The sequence below is a fragment of the Vulpes lagopus genome, chromosome 7 (assembly GCF_018345385.1).
Source record: "Vulpes lagopus strain Blue_001 chromosome 7, ASM1834538v1, whole genome shotgun sequence".
In the NCBI taxonomy this organism is placed as follows: domain Eukaryota; kingdom Metazoa; phylum Chordata; class Mammalia; order Carnivora; family Canidae; genus Vulpes; species Vulpes lagopus.
This window is the reverse complement of record NC_054830.1, coordinates 42,194,357-42,214,342: the sequence shown is the minus strand read 5'-3', so window position 1 is coordinate 42,214,342 and position 19,986 is coordinate 42,194,357. Positions and strand designations below refer to the sequence as shown.

Here is a 19,986-nt window from a genome sequence, read left to right as displayed (position 1 = left end):
TCCCTGCATGGAGCCTGCTTCTCCCTCTACCTGTGTCTCTGCCTCTCTCTCTCTCTCTCTCTCTCTCTCTCTCTCTGTCTCTCATGAATAAATAAATAAAATCTTTAAAAAAAATAGAAGGATAAAGAATATGGTATCCTAGTGCTCAGCTATATAAGGTATGAGAATTGATGCAAATGAAGCCCTCCGACAAAAAGCAAGATGGGAATCTGGGAAGGTAATTAAGCATGTTGTAGGAGTTTTACCTATTGACAAAATAAGGGGGATGACTGAAATAGGTTCATTAGATGAGAATATACACATCGAACCCATTTTTATACCTGTTTATATATATTTTTTAAGATTTTATTCATTTATTCATGAGAGATACAGAGAGATAGAGATAGAGAGAGAGAGAGAGAGAGAGAGAGAGAGAAGCAGAGACACAGGCAGAGGGAGAAGCAGGCTCCATGCAGGGAACCCGAAGTGGGACCCAAACCCGAGTCTCCAAGGATCACACCCTGGGCTGAAGGCGGCGCTAAACCACTGAACCACCGGGACTGCCGTATACGTGTTTCTAAATAAAATCTTACCAGTTTAGAGAAAGAAAAAAATGCAGAAATGGAGAATTCTGATTTCCCAAATTTATCTGTGCAACACCTTCTTCCAACAGGGAATCTTTGTTAAGGAGATGCCCTAGGCTGAGCCAAACAGCGTAAGATTTAGCATGGCCCAACTGGGAGGTTCTCAGAGATGCATCCTACCACTATCTGTCCATCTCCTCAAGTCAAATTGATAGAAAGTGTCCTTTCTTTGTGTATAGAACAGCCCATCTTTCATCTTCAGCTTTATATCTCTAAAAGCTTATTTCTCAGAAGTAAAATGAGCATCTTAGTTAAGAGAATTGAATTTTAAAACAAAGATTATGACTATCAAACATTGAGAATTCTGAATTCCTGATTATTCTCCGTATATTATTATTTTTGTTAGGTATCATCTTTCTCTAAAATAATTGGCAGGGAAAATGTTTTAAAGTGTTATTATATTATTTTTTGTAAAGTGAAAAGCTGGTCTACAAATAAACATTCATGTATGTGTATGTGTCCATAATTCCTAGAAGAAAAGAACTCCAGAAGGATCTACTAATACTAGTTGCCCCCAATGCAGGTGATATAATTAATAACTTTTCTTTATTTCTAATTTTATATATCTTCAAGTACTATGTTCATAATAAAAATTGATCACTACTGAGAAGGAAAAAAAGCACACAAAAAGAAGTAGCACATGCCTTGTTGCTTGTCTGTGAAGGGCAGCACACAGTCAGACTTAAAAGAAGTAAATTTCAATATAGAAAAATGAATGTTAACAGTTGTTAAAAAGGAAAGACAAGCTGGGTGATGTCTAAAAAGTGGGTCTAGGTTATGAGATAAAAACAAAAGGCCAACACTTTTAGAACTTTGTGGTAGAACAGAAACTCAATGTATATTAAATCTGGGATGGAAATAAAAGAAAGAAGTTGCCTTTATTATGCATTTTAATTATTGATAGGCTTCATTTTCAAGAAATGACTCTAGACACAGGCACCTGAATATCATCTAGATGGGCAGAGTGCCAAATTATCTTGAAAATCCCCAACATGGCAGGTGCAGGCAAAGTCCATCCTGTCCTAGTGATCAGGCAATAGAATTTGAAGGCAAAAGCAGACCTGAATCAGGACTAAGTACTGATCAGTCTCTAATACAGAATATATTAAGAGCTGGAAAAAAATGCTGTTTGAAATGTACTGTGAGATGAATTAGTTGAACAATGTAGTAGAGAAATCCTAGCTGGTACATTTCAACTCACATAGGAGACCTTCTAATATTAAAGACTCAGGTAATATAGTAACAGGTTTGAATTTCGTGATTACCTGCCTCCCTAATCTTTTTAAAAAATATTTTATTTATTTCTTCATGAGAGACACAGGAAGAGAGGCAGACATACATAGGCAGAGGGAGAAGCAGGCTCCCCACAGGGAGCCTGTTGTGCAACTCCATCCCAGGACCCCGGGACCATGCACTGAGCCAAGGGCAGACGCTAAACCACTGAGCCACCCAGGTACCCCTGCCTTCCTAATCTTAATGTCAGGCAGCATTAAGGTCCCATTTGATGTGTTTCTGAATTCAAAGTGAGACCAGCTGTCATGGTTGGATTTTTCTTTAAGTAAAGATTTTGTTTTGGTTTTTGCCATGGTTTGGGTTCTATGAGAAATGAGCATGAATGACTGGAAAGATGTTTCAAAGGTAAGCTAGGGAAATAAGTCTCACTAAAGAGAGAATAATGACAAGAGGGACAGGGGGCAAATGTTAGGATTAGTATATTGCAGGATCCAGTAGTCAAAGTATTGTTGGAGTTCATGGACTGGAGTTAGTGAGCTAGACAGTTAACAAGTGGTGTTCTACAGTTGAGAAGTTTGAAAATCCTATGAGTTAAGCTTGACATTTTAGAAAATTGACAAAGTCTTGGAGTCAGCTTGGCAGACTGATTTTTGGCTAAGTTAGGGTAATGAACAAGGGAAATGGAAGACAAGAAATCAGGGAGTTGTGAAGTCAAGTTATTAAATATAAATGCTGATCTCTCTGAAAGCTGAAATCACTAAGAATATGACAGGAATATTATAGACAAAGTAACAGTGAGCTAGGAGATAAAGTGTTTAGGGAACTATGGGGTGATCTCAAACAAGAACATGACAACTACATGTGTTGCATAGTCTGATGGCATGATGGTAATGCTCAGGGCACTGGATATGAGGGAGGAATAATCATCTAGAAGAGACACTGAGGAGAAAGGAAGCCTCAATCCCTATTCACAAATCAAGTAGTAAGAGTATAGGAGAAAATAGTCACCAATTTCAGGAAGATACAAAAGAAGCTGCATCCTCAGGTGAAAGTTAAATTTCAGTCAAAGCAACAAAATGAGGAAAAAGTTTAAAACAAAAGTTAAGGGTGGAAGGGTTCAGCAGATAACTGATCTTTGGTTTCTGGACATTCAGGGAAGAATTTCAGCAGCTAGGGAGGGTTGCAAAATGGGTTCACAAATGAGGAGATGCATTATGTGTAGATCAAGGTTTGGGCAATGGGGGGGTGAGCTTGGCTTATTACAATGCCTTATGTACACCCTAGGGAAGGTCTAACACATCAGAGATAGTGAAGTCAAGGCAAACATTTGGGCAAGGATGTGTGTTTGTCTGTGTGTTTGTGGGAGAACTTTTCAAAACACCCTCTTCATTCCTGCTATGAGAATGTGGAGATGAAGGGAAGAGACAAATTTACCCAGAGCATCACTCTGACACTTCTTTCTGTTAAGTCCAGAGAAGTGGAATATGCAGGCAAGATAATTGGGACCACAAACAGGACAGACACTTCTTTGGGACACCTGCCATTATGGATGCTTTTGAAAGGCCACCAGTGTGTTCAAAGCCTGACTTATGTTGCTAGTCACAGCAAGGTTTAAAATCTTCCCTTTGCCACTAACTTGCTGTGGGAATTCAAGCCTGTCCTGGAACTATTTTGCCCAGTACTTGGCTTACTGAATATATATTAGCTTTTATTAAAACTAATATTTATATTGATAACAATAGTCAGGACCCTCTCAGTCAGCCAGACTTGCCAAACAGGAATGTCATAAATCCTGATGTTTGACTCAGCCAGATTTCATGTCTTTTTAAGTGAAAACGGTAGGATTACTTTCCAGAAGAATACTAAAAATGATACAAAGACCAGAGAGCCTTCCAGAAAGCTGAGAGCCTAATTAACATGGGGCATTGCCTTCCAGCACAGTTGTTTACTTTTGCTTAAAACTGATGAAATAATTAAAATAAATCCTTTGTGTTCAAGAGGAAGTCTAGTAGCTCTTAGGGGTGGGGTTTCTGGGAGAATAAAACAAGGGTTACATAATCTCCATTCATGAAAGAATTGATTTATGCAAAATAATTCATTAATATATATGTAAAGGTTGATATCTCACCTGCACAATTCTTGAAAAAGGGGGAAAACACCCTGCATTTGACTGATGAAATCATGTCTATAGATCCAGTCTCATCCTCATTTGCATTTCTTGATGTCATGGGTAGAAATACTGCCTGGGAGTATAGTATTTCTGACAGAGAATTGTAATCAAAAGCCTACTACTTTGGATAATTCTCAAGCACATTTTTTCCTTGTTCTTTATTCCAGTGTTTTATATACATATGTGGCAAGCCCGTGGTTATAATTGAGCAGAGGCACACATAGAGAAAGTCTTATTTTGAGACTATGTTTCCTACTCACTCTGGTATTGAAGCTGGCACCTGAAAGCTTGCTAGAAAAGTCTTGTGCCCCAAGTTAGGCCTACTGAAACAGTACTTGTATTTAGTAAGATCCACAATTGATTCATATACACATTGAAATTGTATCAGCACTCATCAAATGAATAGAGAGGTAGGTTAAGCCGTCAGAATGACTGGCATCAAATCCCAGCTTCACTGTTTTCTAAGGTCTCTGGACACATTATTTTACTCCTCTGATCCTCATTTTCTTTATCTATAAAATTGGGATTATAATTTTACCTGGTAGTTTTGGGAATTGAACTATAGAATATTTTATTTACGAAGAACTGTTGAAAAAGTTGGTACCTCATTTCAGGAACATATGTCTGCAACATCTATCATAGAAGACATCCTTAGATCACAAAGGTTGAGAGACTTATGGGCCTTATTTCTATAAGTTCCCATCATTTCCTCACTCCTACAATAATGAATGGGATAACATAAGTATAATAATACCAATTCAGAAACCAGAACAACTTTCTTCCCAAGCACCCATTTTATAGGTACAGGAAGAGACTCAGTCTCATAAAAGCACACAGGAATGTTCAAGGAAAATGTTCTAACCCAGTTTTCTCAAACAGGTAGGCAAGAACTCTGGAAGTAGCTATACTTTGTAAACCATTCACCAAGAAAAGCCACATAATATATGAACAACAGAGTGAGTGCTGGATTTACTCAAAGTTTGAAGAATTCAGCAACTCATTTCTATTGCTTGGGTTTCTGAGGACCTAATGACGTTGTAATGGCTACAGCCAGAAATCATGAGTTTGGTGGGATTTACACATTGATGATAATAATGGCTACAGTAATAGCAAACTGGGCACATAATTTGGGAAGCCTCCTAACAAATATTATGGAAAAAAGTCTGAGAAGTATCTAATGAACATTAGCTATTATTTTTGAAATATAAGAAGCCACCATAGAAATCCAGTGTTGTAAGTGTATGAGCATGTTTGTGAGGAGAATGTCATTTACTGAATCACCTACTTTCCTGTTGACAAGCATTCACAAGAGAAACATCTCTCAGGTTCTACAGTCAGAGTAATTATGCATATAGGAATAATGGCATGTTTGTATTCCATAAAGATATAAATTTTTTTTTTGTCTTGGCCCCTAGAAAGCTCACCTGGAGTAACTGTATAGGACCTTATCATATTAATTTTTATTCTTTTTATACTCTTTGGGTTTTATTCTCCTTGAGTTCAGCTTACAGTTTGAACCTCATTTTTTTCTTTATCCATCTCATCTATTCTAGTAACTACCAGACATCAAGACTTAATTATAAGAGTGAGGTAATTAATAGAGTTTGGCATTTGCACAATGGTAGACACATCTACAGATGAAAGAGAGACTAGAGAACCTAAAAGCAGTCCCGAGCATACATACTTGATTTCTTTCAAATTTGGCACTATAGAACAGTGAGGAAAGATTACACTTTTTAAATGACTGCATTCTTAATATATCTGCTGGCTTAGTTGGATCCTAATAAGAAAAAATTATTACATATTGAACCTATACTGAACCATGCAAACAAATAAATAAATAATTTCTAGGTGCATTGCAATTTTAGTAGGAAAGACAAAACAATAAATTATAGAATATAATATATGAACATATCTTTATGAATTCAGGGCAAAACAACATATCATAAAATTTTATAAAAAAGCATCATCACAGGATATCCCTGGGTGATTCAGCCATTTAACGCCTGCCTTTGGCCCAGGGCATGATCCTGGAGCCCCGGGATCGAGTCCCATGTTGGGCTCCCTACATGGAGCCTGCTTCTCCCTCTGCCTGTGTCTGTGCTTCTCTCTCTCTCTGTCTCTCATGAATAAATAAATATCTTTTTTAAAAAGCATCATGACATATAGGAAAAGATTGATAAATTGGACCTTAATGGAATTTTAAAATTTCTGTTTATCACAAGTTGTAAGAGAGTGAAAAGGTAACCCCCAAGTAGGAGAAGCTGTTTTCCCATATAAAAGCAACAAAGTGCTCAGATCTAGAATTAGTCACTAAGGAAAAGGAAGACAACTCTAGAAAATGGAAAAGTGACTTAAATTTTAAGATTTTGTTTTTAAGTAATCTCTGCAGTCAATGTAGGACTAGAACTTACTGTCCCAAGACCAAGAGTTGTAAGCTTTACTGAGTCAGCTAGCACCTCTAAAAAATGATTTACATTTTTTAACTTAGGAGGAGTTACAGGTAACCATACACATGTAAGAAGTTGCTCAACTGCCTTAGCTATCAAAAAATAAATAAAACCAAAATGAGATATGCTTATATAGGCCTCAAAAATGCTAAAATTAAAAAAAAAGAATGGAAGTTAATAAATTAAAAATAAATGAAAGATCTAAATGTGAGACAGAAAAAACCATGAAATCCTAGAGGAGAACGCATGCAGCGATGTCTTTGACCTCTACTGTAGCAGCTTCAAACTAGACACATCTCTGGAGGCAAGGGAAACAAAAGCAAAAAATGAACTGTTGGGACTTCAGCAAGATGAAAACCTTCTCAGGGCACTTGGGTGGCTCAGTCAGTTAAGAGTCTGCCTTTGGCTCAGGTCATAATCCCAGGGTCCTTGGATTGAGCCCTGCATCTGGCTCCCTGCTCAGCAGGGAGCCTGCTTCTTCCTTTCCCCTTCCTCTCCCCCAGCTTGTGATCTCTCTCTTTATCTGTCAAATACATAAATAAGATCTTTAAAAAAAAAGATTAAAACCTTCTGCACAGTGAAGGAAACAGTCAACAAATCTAAAAGGCAATCTATAGAATGGAAGAAAATATATGCAAATGATATATCCAATAAAGGGTTAGTATCCAAAATCCATAATAAATAAATAAATAAATAAAACCAGTTAAGAAGTGGGCAGAAGACATGAACAGACATTCTTCCAAAGAAGATATCCAGATGGCCAGCGGACACACAAAAAGATATTCAATATAACCCATCATCCCATCATCAGGGAAATAAAAATCAAAACCATGATGAAATATCACCACACCTTTGTCAGAATGGCTAAAATTAACAACAGGTGTTGGCAAGGATGCGGAGAAAAGGGAACTCTCTTATACTGTTGGTGGGAACATAAACTGGTACAGCCACTCTGGAAAACAGTATAGAGTTTCCTCAAAAACTTAAAAATAGAACTACCCTACAACCCAGCAATTTCACTACTAGGTATTTACCCAATGGATATAAAAACACTGATAGCAGCATTATCAACCACAGTAAAATTATGGAGAGAGCCCAAATATCCATTGACAGATGAATGGATGAAGAAAATGTGGTATATATTTACAATGGACTGTTACTCAGCTCTCAAAACTAATGAAATATTGCCATTTGCAACAATGGAAATACAGGTAGAGTGTATTATGCTAGCGAAACAAGTCAGCCAGAGAAAGACAATTAATTACTAAATGATTTCACTCATGTGGAATTTAAGAAACAAAACAGAGGAACATAGAGGAAAGGGGAAAAAAAGAGAGAGGGAGGCAAACCAGAAGAGGCTCCTAAAGTTAGAGCACAAACTGAGGGTTGTTGGAAGGGAGGTGGGCAGGGGATTGGCTAAATAGGTGATAGGTATTGGGGGGGGGGGGCGCATGTGATGAGCACTGGGTGTTATATATAAGTGGTGAATCATTAAATTCTACTCCTGAAACCAACATTACAACTATATCTTAACTAGAATTTAAATAAAATAATAAAAAATAAAATAAAATAAAATAAAATAAAATAATAAAATAAAATAAAATAAAATAAAATAAAATAAAATAAAATAAAATAAAATAAAATAAGACTGGCAATACCAAGTGTTGTCAAGAAAGTATTGCAACTAGGAGGCTAAATTAATAAAATCAGTATGGATAACAGCTGGTATTATCTTTTACAGTTGCAAATATGCATACCCAAATGCCCTATAATTCTACTCTATGTTATTTACAACAGTGAAATGTATGCACAAATGTACCAAAATATATATATAAGAATATTCATAAATAATTATTCATCTTTGCCTCTTGAAACAATCCAGAGTTCCCTTGCCAGAAGATGTCATTCATAAACTGTAGTATATTCATACAACAAAATATATAGCAATGGAAATGAATGAACAATGACTACCTACAACAACATAGATGAACCTCACAAACAGTGTTGACTATAAAACCAGACTTAAAGGAGTATATGCTGTATGGTTTATCCATATGAAATTTAAAAAGGTAATGTTTAATTATAAATTTACAAGCAAGATAGTGGAGAGGAAGGAAAATAGTAACTGGAAAAGTATAAAGGAGAGGGCATTCTGGGGTGTTGGCAATATTCTGGACCAGGCTTAGTCATGCTTCGTTGCAATATTTATGTGTTTTATAGTTTTCTATATAGGTTATACTTCTTGGAAAAATATAGTGTATACATTAATATCTTAAATTATGATAAACATTTCCAGTAGTTGGCACCAAAACTTCTTTATATTTGTATTTACTTTTAAAATATGTGATTCTAATTGCTACTAGGTAACATTGGAGATATGTTGACAATAAATCTCAGAAATTATTTCATCTGATTCCTTAATGCAAACAAACATTTTGTCATAATTCCCAATCCATTTTGTAAATCTCAGAAGCAAAGTCTCTATGGGCTATGCTCATAACTTCCTCAAAACCATTTGTCATATAGCACAAGAGTAACAAATAAGCATTTCAGTTTTGGATTTCTCCCTTAGTTTTGTAAATCAGAAACTCTCAGTTTTGATAGAATGAATACCTTACTTTTTAACATTTGCCTCTCCTACCCCAGCTCAATCTGGCAGCTTAAATGTGCAATTTTATTCAAATGGACCAAAAAGACGAGGTCCCTACTGAATATAAGTAGAGGTGGGAGGTGAGAGGAGGCCTGAATTTTCAGACTATCATTTCTGATAAGGTAGATAAATAGATGTCTAGTAGTGATGATGAAGAAAAAAATGAAGTAAAAACATTGGATAATCTGCTTCCCAGTTGATTTTTAAAATATAATAGTGGTTTGCTGTAATTCAACCACAACCCCTTGTTTAACACGTGAATTGTTTTTAAAAGCAAAGATGAAAGGCAGCTCGGGTGGCTCAATGGTTTAACGCCACCTTTGGCCCAGGGCCTGATCCTGGAGACCTGGAATGGAGTCCCACATCAGGCTCCCTACATGGAGCCTGCTTCTCCCTCTGCCTGTGTCTCTGCCTCTCTCTCTATCTCTCATGAATAAATAAATAAAATCTTAAAAAAAAAGCAAAGATGAAATCTTCTTCTTGATATATCAATTGGTAGTTATTAGTACATTAAGACAAATTCAGAATATTAATTTCACTGAAATATTGTTTAGTGATTTTCCCAAATGATAATGAAAAACCAATACTGATTTATTAACTTTCTTTTAAGAAATTAAAGAAAAAAATATGTATTTTCCCACTTTGGTTAGCTACTTTTTTTAATATACATAAAAAAAGTTTAAAAGCCATCTAGCATTTTCATTTGTAATTAGATATGCATTACCCACTTAACACATACTTCACAATTATCAGAGACTTTACAATTTCCAAATGAGTTTTTAAGTGTTATTTTTAAAGCATCTTTTTCTGATCTTAATTTCTTTTTCAGATATAAATGTATGTTATCACCATATCATCAGGATCATGTATAACTGTTTTTGCTTTTTTTATATATGAAAAAAAAATTAAGGACATTTTAAACTAGTCAAAGACCTCTATATTATAGCTTTCACCTGGAAACCTTTTCGGTTGTGCTGTGACTATGGTTTTTATTCATGTGGAATCCGTTTTACTTTCTCAGTCTAAAAATAAATACATATTTAAAAATTATTTTGAGATGGAGATATGAGAAATCCTGGTCTGTTGTAGGTTGGGTCACCTTGGGCAAGTAACAGAGTTCCCCCACCTTGAATTTCTCCATCTGTAGAACACAGTTTAGAATAGCTTACAAGCATAGAATAAAGATGCACAGCATTGCCAATATAAAATCCTTTGCATTCCTCAGGAAAAAAAATTATGATGATTGTAAATGCCTATATTTACAGCCCTTTAAAATGAATTATTATTGCATTTTAACTTGAGCCTTCTAAAATCATCCCTGTGATGTGGAGCAAGAATTTTTTCATTCCATGTAATAAGTGTGAAAACTGAGGTTTGAAGTGCCCCCAAATATGCATACTGTGATTTTAATAACATTAGCAATATCATTACTGTGTCAGACAAATATTTTTATAGGAAAACTATGTAGTGTTTTTAAACTACATTTTATAAACAATTTCAAAATCCTTAACTAAATCCTTAATTTCATTCAAAATATTTCCATTGTTCTGAGGATAAATACTAATATCCCAACCATGGTCTATTATATTATAGTTGCATAGCCAGGTCTCTGCTGAGCAACCCATTAACAACTCACAGTCACCGTTACCCTCTGTTCTATATTTAGTAAGTTTTGTCCTGATACCAATCCTATATGAAGTGAATAATATTAACACTCCATTTTATTTATTTATTTTTTAAAAGATTTTATTTATTTATTCATGAGAGACCAGAGAGAGAGAGACAGAGAGAGAGAGAGAGGCAGAGACACAGGCAGAGGGAGAAGCAGGCTCCATGCAGGGAGCCTAACGTGGGATGCCATCCTGGGTTTCCAGGACCACACCCTGGGCTGAAGGCAGGCACCAAACCGCTGAGCTACCCGGGCTGCCCTAACACCCCATTTTATGCCTGAATTAACACTTGTGCACAATGTCACATCATCTGGAGAAAATTCTTCAAAAACAGGCAGTATGTCTCTGGTGCCTCTGCCTAAAAGCATCACATTATGATGAATTTTTGTGTGTTTCTTTGGCATTTCACAGTATCACTCAATCATCCCATTGTTTAGATTGGGCTTGGATATAAAGAGGGTCCAAAATTTGGATGCACCTGCCTCCAAATTATTTTTCAGCCTTTGCCTGGAAAACTAGTCATTTTATAAACACAGCCTTTTGCATTTCTGTTATGATGCCTGGTCTTTTGTCAATCTCCTCGTATTTTCTCCAGTATTTGGGCTTATTCACACATCTGCATTTCCTCTTGGCTCTACTTTCAACCTGAATGTTCCTCCACCCACTTATTGTGTCAGGAACACAAACTGATATTCAAGGCTTAATTCAAGCCACGTTGCTTTTGGGAGACTTCTATTGCCCTTTTTCCAATCCAGGAAAACCTTACTGTACCCTACTCTGGGCTGCATTATAGGTTAAGTCTACTTCTCTCACTTCACCTGATATTTTTTTTAAGGAGGTGCAGTGGGTGGTAGGAATGTGGACTCTACATTCCCGACAGCATGGGTTTAAACACTGACTCTGCCATTTAACTATTTGTGTGATATAGGGTGAGTCAATGAATTCTTCTATGCCTCAATCTGCTCATCTGAAAATAATCTCATAGGGTTTTTGTGAGGTTCATTGGAGTTAATTCACATAAGAGTGTAGAAAAATGTCTGCCCTATAATATGTACTATAGAAATGTTAGTAATTTCTTTATTTCTTTTTCTTTTAATTGCACTTAAGGTTTCAGTTGTCTGCCCTGTGAAGACAGGGAGTAGCTATTTCTTATCTATCATTTAATCTTTAGGCCCAGCACAAGGCTAGATGCATATAAACAAGGTGTTTTCTGGGTGGCTGGTGGATGAATAAATGAATGGTCAGTTAAGAGGCTCCAATGTAGCTACCTTTCCCTCTGCAATCATGGGACTACCTTATTTGAAATAGTATCTGTGACTAAATAATAACCAGTGCATAACCAAAAAACCCTATTCATGAGTACCTTTTATCCTGAATGTTTATCTATTCATTAGTAGAGCTGTATTATTACCAGAATCTCAAAAAATATATATAGCTCAGTGAAATCTTAGGTTTATTTCAAAACACCTATCTTTTTTTTTCTCAAGGCTGACATTTTAAACAGCAATGACAGATGCAATGTTCTCTCACACAAGTACAGAGTAATTCATTAACATACACATGAAAGGAAGAAGTCTACATTCAACCTTTTCTACCAAAGTCCTTGAGAAATAAAAGAGATTCGAAGCAGCTACAAGTGTAGCTTGTAAAAAGTCAAACTGGTTTTATCATACAAGAATACCAGGTTGGTAGCAGGAGCTTTTGGTAACTAGACACCTGCTGCATTTGCTTTAAGGTTGAGGTTGAGGGGAAGAAGGAAGAGCTTAAAATAGAATCTACCTGACAATTTGAAATGACATAATCTTATGTAGAAGAACTGAAGGGGAATTTTGTAATCAGATAATTCAAAACATACCTTTAATAAGTCCACAGAGATGAATGTCTTGTCTGGGTAATGTAGCTGGTTAAAGACAGATTTGATTTAGAAGTATACTTTATAATAGGTAGTTTTGTATACATGGGCTGCATTGTAGCATGGTTTCATGGTGGGATGAATCAGGATGAGGCAAAGTGTTATAGGCTGAGTCTAAAATAAACTCTGAAGGTGTTTTCGAATTGCTGAACATCAGGATAAAAGTTACAAACAAAAGCCATCAATTATCTAGAGGTATGTACCTACAGAGTCTTTCCCAGGGACAGGTTAGGTTCTGAAAGGCTATTCATAGTTCATTTGTTCTGAAGGTCAAAGTGACTCTATACAATTGGCTGCCAACCAGTAGGAAGCAGAGTTGTTGACACAATTTTACTTTGATGTATAGCTTTGTTCTTACTATAGAAATTCATATGAGTAGGGCTTCTGGACCTAATTTTTCTATCAATAAATAGATCAATTATCTTATATTAAATGTTTAGTGCCTGTCTTACTTTGAGTCCCTTAGAAGCAGAGCCTGAGGCAGATATTCAAGTGTGTGTGATTTAGTGAGAGAACACTCCCAGGATAAAGGGAGGAAGGGAGGGAAGCGGAAGAGAGCCTGGGCAGGAGCTAAGCAAGAAGGGGCTGGTTCTCAGCTGTTGTCTGGTTTCAGCCTGATGGAGTCTAGGGTGTAACTGGTAGACCAGGTGTAGTTGCGGTTATTAAAAGCTGAGGATGGGCAGGCTGTCCATTAAATGGAATCCGGACAGGGTTTCAATTTAGCATCAGGCTTATATTGTAAAGCTATCTGTCCTGAAGATACACAATCTTAATATTTAGGCAATTACTATGGGGCTTAATATTTAGGCAATTACTATGCCAATAGCAAATTAAATTAAAAAAGAAGCACACAGGTTTTGTGTGGGCAGTGTTTGGGAAGGATACTATAACATGAAAGGCAGGCGCTTTAGAATTTCAACTTTTATACTGAAGTTTCAATTGGTTCTCTAACACTACTATTAAAAAGCCCCAATCTCGTAGCATTTCAGCCTTCTAATCTGTAAAATAGAAACAAGAATAGTATCCATCTCCTATGGTGGTTACCTGGCTCAAGAAAGTTAGCATATTTCAAAGCACCTAAAAGTCTTGAAAACAAGGAGAAGGAACTAGTCTGGAGAAAGTTTTAAAATGTAAATTAGAAGATTTTTTCTATGAGTAACTATAGCAGTTTGAAATATGTACATGTTTGGCCAAATTGAGGGATGTGATTAAAAATAGCAAGAAAAATTAGAGCTTTCATTTCACAAATGCTCATAAAGGACCGGGTCTTTGTAATCATTACCTCAGACAATTCAGTCATTGTCCTGTGACTGATGCTATAATTTCCATTGTATCTATTTCATAACAGAGACTTACTTACTATTGTTTAGAGTTGGCCTGATTTTACCACTAGATATATGACAGAGATAGAATTTGAACTCAGATCTGTCTGTATCAAAAATCTTAACATTCAACTATCATTGTTATTCAACCTACCAAAAGCTTTTTATACCAAAATGGGCATTGTTGGAAATCTATGAAGGTGGTGGTGAGGAATTCAAATTAAATTGAAGATACAGGAATGCCTGGGTGGCTCAGTAGTTGAGTGTCTGCCTTTGGCTCAGGACGTGATCCTAGGGTCCTAGAATCGAGTCCCACATCAGGCTCCCCCGAGGGAGCCTGCTTATGCCTCTGCCTATGTCTCTCTGCTTCTTTCTCTGTCTCTCATGAGTATATAAATAAAATCTTTTTTAAAAATAAATAAACTGAAGATACAGGATTTGCACTTTAGGAACTTTCCATTTGGCTGGAGACTAGCATTCAGATTCGAATTTCTGTGTGAAAAGAACCTTAATACATAATACGTAACAAGGAAAACTTACTTTTTTTTTTCTTTTAATAATTCTGATGAAAAAAAAATTGAACTGAAATGATGAATTATGATACTATTTTTAAAATAATAATAAAAGACATGTAACAAAATTTACCATTTTGATCACTTTAAAGTGTACAATTTAGTGGAACTGAACACATTCAGATTGTGTAATCATTACTGCCTTTCATCTCTAGAACTTTCCATCATCCCAAACTGAAACTCTGTATTAATTAAATGCTAACTCCAGATTCTTTCCTCCACTCAGGCTCTAGCAGTCACTGCTCTGCCATCTGTCTCTATGAATTTGCCTTTCTAGTTACCTCAGATAAGTGAAATCATATAATATTTGTCCTTTTGTGTCTGCCTTATTTCATTAGCAGGATTTTTTCAAGGTTCATACATGTCGTATCTGACTTTTATTCCTTTTATTTATTCATGAAACACACAGAGGGAGAGATGCAGAGACATAGACAGAGGGAGAAGCAGGCTCCATGCAGGGAGCCCGATGTGGGACTTGATCCCGGGACTCTGGGATCACACCCTGAGCTGATAGTAGACGCTCAACCGCTGAGCCACCCAGGCGTCCCGACTTTTATTCCTTTTATAAAGTTGGATAATACTCTATTCACACACCCCACACATACTCCCACCCCCCACACCCACACACACTACATTTTATTTATGTTATGGACATTTGTTTTTTGTCTACCTTTTAACTATTGAGAATAATGCTGCTATGAAGATGGGTATACAAATAATCTGTTCAAGTCCTGTCTCAATCTTTGAGGGATGCACACAGAAGTGTAATTGTGTTATGCGGTAATTCTGTTAAATTTTTGAGGAACTGCTATATTGTCTTTTACTGTAGCTCTACCATTTTACATTCTAAGCATCAATGCACAAACTTTCCAATTTTTCCACATCCTTGCAAACATTTGTTATTTTCCCGTGTGTGTGTGTGTGTGTGTGTGTGTGTGTGTGTGTTTTAATAACAGCCATTCTAATGGGTGTGAAGCAGTATCATTTTATAGTTCGGATTTACATTTTTCATAATCATTACTGATGTTGAGTGTGTTTTCTTAGGAAAACTTATTCTTGATGAGGTATGTCCCTTCTACCATTTTCATTCTTGTTTTTGTCTTTTTCTCTCTTCCCTTTTTCTCTTTCTTTAATAATAAACATTTCTCAACCTGTCTATAGATTTACATGTGGATACAAATGTGATTTTTTGGATGAAATTTCAGAAAATCTGTTGCAAAATTAATATCTTATATTCTAAAATGAGATCAGAAGAAAGGATTTGTAAGTCACCAACACTTTTTTGATTCATTCCTAAGATCCTTGTGTAAACCACCCTGAGTAAACCACAGAAAGCTGCACGGCAGTGGGTGGCAAAGCTAAATCTGGCATTTTCACCTTTTTTTAAAGCTATACTTTACTACACAGAATGAATAACTAGCTTAAGTGAGTTCACAGGGTACTTATGAAATACAAGAAATGGAGGGAAATAATGCTAAATTAATAAAATGTGCTGGTTATGTTTAGGGTTGGTTCAAAGGAAGAGAGATAATCACACTCCAGTAAATCTCTGGACTCAGCAGGAAACACTTCAGGCATATGGCACCACTACACGTCCTGGACAGAGAGATGAGATGGTGTGGTTTTTGTTTTTGTTTCTCTAAATTTCAGACTTGGAACCCCAAATCCTTCAAGTTTGCAGAAGAAAGATCAGTTAATGGATATAGGCCATCCTACTTTCTGCATGAATAGTGAAAGAAATGCTTTTAAAGATCAACAGTCATATATCTTCAATCCAAAAAGGAACATTTTATGAAGAGACAGGATAGTCAGGGAAAACAGAAGACTGATTTCTCCCATTCATTCAAATAAAAGTCTATAATTTCTTCTTAATTTAAATCTTTTCTCTCTCTTTTTTTTTTAGCAAACACAATGTAACTTAAAGAGGCTTCTAGTTATTTTTAAAAAATATTTATTTATTTATTTATTTGAGAGAGCTTGAAAGCACAAATGTGAAGGGCAGAAGGAGACGGAGAGAGAATCTCAAGCAGGCTGTGCCAGGTACAGAGCCCAATATAGGGCTCCATCTCATGATGCTGAGATCATGACCCCAGCCAAAACCAAGAGTGTAACGCTTAATCAATTGTGCCGCCCAGGTTACATGCATTTTTAAAGCAGAATAGGGTAAGAAATAATGTAGAGAATTTAAAAACACATTTTTCTTTAAAAAAAGAGATGAAGAAAAGGAAATCTACAATTGTAGTAAGTACAGTGCATTAACTTCAGGCATAGGTATTCAGTTGTTGTCAAGAATAGAATCTATAGCTCTATAGAGTAATTGTGCTGTGTGAATTTTCCTTTACCAGAGTGTCAGATTTATCCTACAGATTCTGATCCAAATCACGTGCATCTTCTAGGGTCAATTCCTATCCAACCAGGAGAAATAAATAATTACTGTGGTAGAGTCATTCAAAATCTCTGAAGCAATTATTTCTTTCTACAAGTTTCTGATCAGCATTTTGTTCTCTATTATTTTCCAAATAATGATCTTAAGCAAAATACAGAAATCAAGTATTGTGATTATCTTTATCCTAAGTTTTAAAATAGCCTCCACCCTTTGTTCATATTCCACTTCATTATCTATTTCCACATATATAAAGACATTTGGATACATTTAGCAATGTATGTGTGTACATATGTGTGTGTATATGACCACATATATATATGTGTGTGTGTATGTATACCCTATATATAATGCTTGTGTGTGTCTGTGTGTATTTATGTATATGTAAATGTGACTAAATACACACACACACACATATTCAGAAACAAAATCATTCCCCAAATAGCCAACATAAGAGGAACTGTATACGAAGCAAGGGATCTTTGGAACACAATACTTGCAATGAGAAATAGACTCAATTATTAATTCATGTATCTACTGATGACTATAGTAGTTCTGCAAGGTAGGCTCTGGACATATATTTTATTAAAAAATTTCAAAACAATTACTTTTTCAAAGTAACAGATAGAATATACATTTCCATGAGCACCCAAAGATTAGCTACTAACTCTTTCGTTCCCTGATTTATCCTCTGAGGTGGGCAGGGGTGGAGGAGGGGTGAGGGAGGAAGTGTAAGGAGAGAAATTAAAAAAAAAAAAAAGAGAGAGAGAAATTCAAGGCTTCTTTTCCATCTACATCAACAGATATAATTACTTTCAATCAAAGCTATTCTTGGATCCAATATGAAACATTTCAGTCCCTGGAAACACTACATATAAAGGATATAAGAGGCAATATGTCTATTGTTCATCTGCTAATGTCCTCAAATGTCACCAAGGTAATTACTTGGATGACATTTATGTGATGCAGCTGGACATTGTTACAGTTAATATAAAGCCTGCCTTTGGCAACCACTTTATTTCCACCTACATCAAACTGTGGGTGCATAATCACTTTTCCTGGGAGGACACCCACCTCTCACAAAAGACATCTCTGCCCTCAGCTTTTTCTTTCTCTGTTCTACACACTAATATATATTGCAAAAGAAGAAGAAAAAAAAAGAAAAAATAGTTATATGCCATATATCTTTTTCTTAATATTTATATCTGGAACTTTTAGAGATGTTTCTAAACATAATTTGTAAAATATAAAACACTGATATTTTCTTTTTTAAAAGAGGATTTTGACTATCCCCAAAAGTATGAATTCATAAAATGCACAATTAAAACTTTTTACCTCTGTAAATTAATCACTCTCAAAGAACAGATGATTGACAAATCCAGATTTTTTTCCTAATATGAATACAAAAAAATATATTGTATTAAAAAAAAACACAGAGATTAGATTCTTCCCCACAAACTCACATGCAAATTGGAGCTTTGCCTTCCGACTCAGAATCGTCCCTAGTGTGTTGGTGGCCAGGCACTGGTATATGCCAATATCTTGATCTGTACGGGGGCTACTGATGGCCAAATTGCCTCCATCCAACCTGTAGTGATAACTCATGATAAAATCAATATCTGTGCCATTTTGCTTCCACCTTCAAGGAAAAAAAAATCAAATTATGCTATAATATACAGAGGTAATCACTCCTACTAGTCTTAAATGACATGCAATTGTAACTGCTAGGACCATTTACACATGTAAGCATATATGTATATATTTATTTCTTTGCTAGGACCATTTAAAACAATAGCAACAAACAACAAACATGGTTACACATGGAGAAAATTCTTCAGTTCCATCAAAGATGATTTTCTTCAGGAGCTCAGTGTTATTAATAACTAGGTTATTTGAAAGATCATCCACTCTTTATGAATCACAAACATTCACCCATATGTGTACAAAGAAGCAACATATGTTTTGACATGGGAAGTGAAACTGAGACATTCAGTCAATGACACTGGCCATTCTATTCCTTCAGAGACATTTCAAATAACATATACCATACCTGAACTCCCACAACTGATACTAAAAATTTAGATGTTGAAAATGACTTAGAGATAGAAATCCAAAAAGCGTTTATTACAACTGGCATAAAGAAAGTCAGCAAAGATTTTATAATGCCGATTTGAGGCTGATAACAAAACAATAACAATCTGACTACTTTAGAACATGATTGTCTCTGTTAATCTCTTACTTGGAAAATTAATTACACCAAATATATTTTACCAGTACTTAGAAATGCCAACCTAAAATTATACTTTTACAAAACAAATGCAATTTGGGAAGCTTTTATTTTAGGCAGCAAAAGTTCTCTTGGCTTACCTATTAGTCACCAATTCTTTAGTACATGAATGAAGTAGCAGAAGGCCCTTACAGGTATATTTATTTTCAAAGAACTGTAAGATGTCTTAGAAAATTCCATTTGGTCATTTTAAGATGAATGAATACCACTAATTACTTCTAAATAAACCCACCTTTCCCTTCTTTCTCCCCCTAACTTTTAGAAAAAACAAATGAATGGCTTTTTCCTATGGAACATAGCTAATTTCCAAACCATGTATTTTCAGAATCTATGCCAGGTTTGCTGTGATTTTCCTTTTCATGTTAAGATCATATTAAAAATATTTTGATGAGGGTGACTAACTATAAGAAAGAAATTTTCTTTCTTATATACATTTTAAAGTACTGTTCCATATGTCATTCCATGACTTCTTTAGGAACATCTTGAAAAATCCAATGTAGAGAATATGTCAAATGTCTACCATAGTCAAAAAGAAATACAAACTTGGGTAATCCTCCAGTGTATTAAGATGAGAAGTGATTGACCAATATCAAATCAATCAGACGTTTTCCATCAACTTTAAAATTATTTAGCCAGGGATCCCTGGGTGGCTCGGTGGTTTAGCGCCTGCCTTTGGCCCAGGGCACGATCCTGGAGTCCCGGGATCAAATCCCA

The 19,986-nt window shown here is 35.7% G+C and overlaps 1 protein-coding gene across 1 annotated transcript in view; it reads right to left on the bottom strand.

Annotated features, from left to right (window-relative positions):
* Positions 1–18,605, bottom strand: part of CNTN6 (contactin 6) — a 155,589-nt gene extending 136,984 nt beyond the window's left edge. Inside the window, exon 1 of the mRNA XM_041762914.1 lies at positions 18,449–18,605. Within this exon, the coding sequence (XP_041618848.1) occupies positions 18,449–18,590 (142 nt within the window). The 5' untranslated portion in view covers positions 18,591–18,605. The remainder of the gene's footprint in view (positions 1–18,448) is intronic.
* Between the last annotated feature and the right edge of the window lie 1,381 nt (positions 18,606–19,986).